At 55.1% G+C, this 818-nt stretch overlaps 1 protein-coding gene across 1 annotated transcript in view; it reads left to right on the top strand.

Moving 5' to 3' along the window:
- Window positions 1-626: 626 nt before the first annotated feature.
- The window catches only part of LOC104537651 (delphilin-like), a gene marked incomplete at its 3' end in the record, with an annotated part of 13,195 nt that continues 13,003 nt past the window's right edge, over window positions 627-818 (top strand). The window contains 1 exon segment of the mRNA XM_010180593.1: window positions 627-640. Within this exon segment, the coding sequence (XP_010178895.1) occupies window positions 627-640 (14 nt within the window).

The following is an 818-nucleotide window of genomic DNA, read 5'->3' as shown; positions in this document are numbered from 1 at the left end:
CCTCCCTCCCCTCCCCGCGCCCCCCCGGGGTTTAACGTGCGGTGCCGCGGTGCGGCGTAACCCAAGACCCCCCGACTCAGCACACGGATCCACGCGGGGCTGCGGACGCCTCTCCTCCTCCTCCCGCATGGGCTTTTTCCAATGTCGCTGGTATCTTCTTGTGGGTTTTTTTTGTTTGTTTGTTTGTTGTTGGTTTTTTTTTAGCTCAAATGGATTCCATCCAATTTGCCCAGAATTAAGCTCCCGCAGATTTTAATTTGCTGACATTTTCCTCATCCGTTGGGTTGTGGATATAGCAGGGATAACGCACGTGCGGCGCCGGTTCCTCCCCGCGCCCGTCCCCTGCCCATATGGCTGCTGTGCGTAGTAAAGTGCACGGCTGCGGTTCTGCTCGGGAAGGATGAAATACGGCGGCGAGGGGGAAAGATGAGCTGTCTCGGGTGAGTAATGGACCTTTCCCAGGAGGGCTGGGAGGGGAATGGGCTTAGAGCAGCTTAATTCTCAAACCTAGCATCCCCCAAAATCAGATGTGCTAAAAGTTAATTAACTCTTAGCACCCGCGTCGCGGCGGAGCTGCTCTGCCAGGGAAAGGGAAATCTTGGGAAATACGGCGGCGAGGGGGAAAGATGAGCTGTCTCGGGTGAGTAATGGACCTTTCCCAGGAGGGCTGGGAGGGGAATGGGCTTAGAGCAGCTTAATTCTCAAACCTAGCATCCCCCAAAATCAGATGTGCTAAAAGTTAATTAACTCTTAGCACCCGCGTCGCGGCGGAGCTGCTCTGCCAGGGAAAGGGAAATCTTGGGTCTTGTGATACTCCG

The sequence above is a fragment of the Mesitornis unicolor genome, unplaced genomic scaffold, assembly GCF_000695765.1.
Source record: "Mesitornis unicolor isolate BGI_N332 unplaced genomic scaffold, ASM69576v1 scaffold28013, whole genome shotgun sequence".
Classification (NCBI taxonomy): domain Eukaryota; kingdom Metazoa; phylum Chordata; class Aves; order Mesitornithiformes; family Mesitornithidae; genus Mesitornis; species Mesitornis unicolor.
Note: the sequence above shows the minus strand (reverse complement) of the source record. Positions and strands in the feature narration are given on the sequence as shown.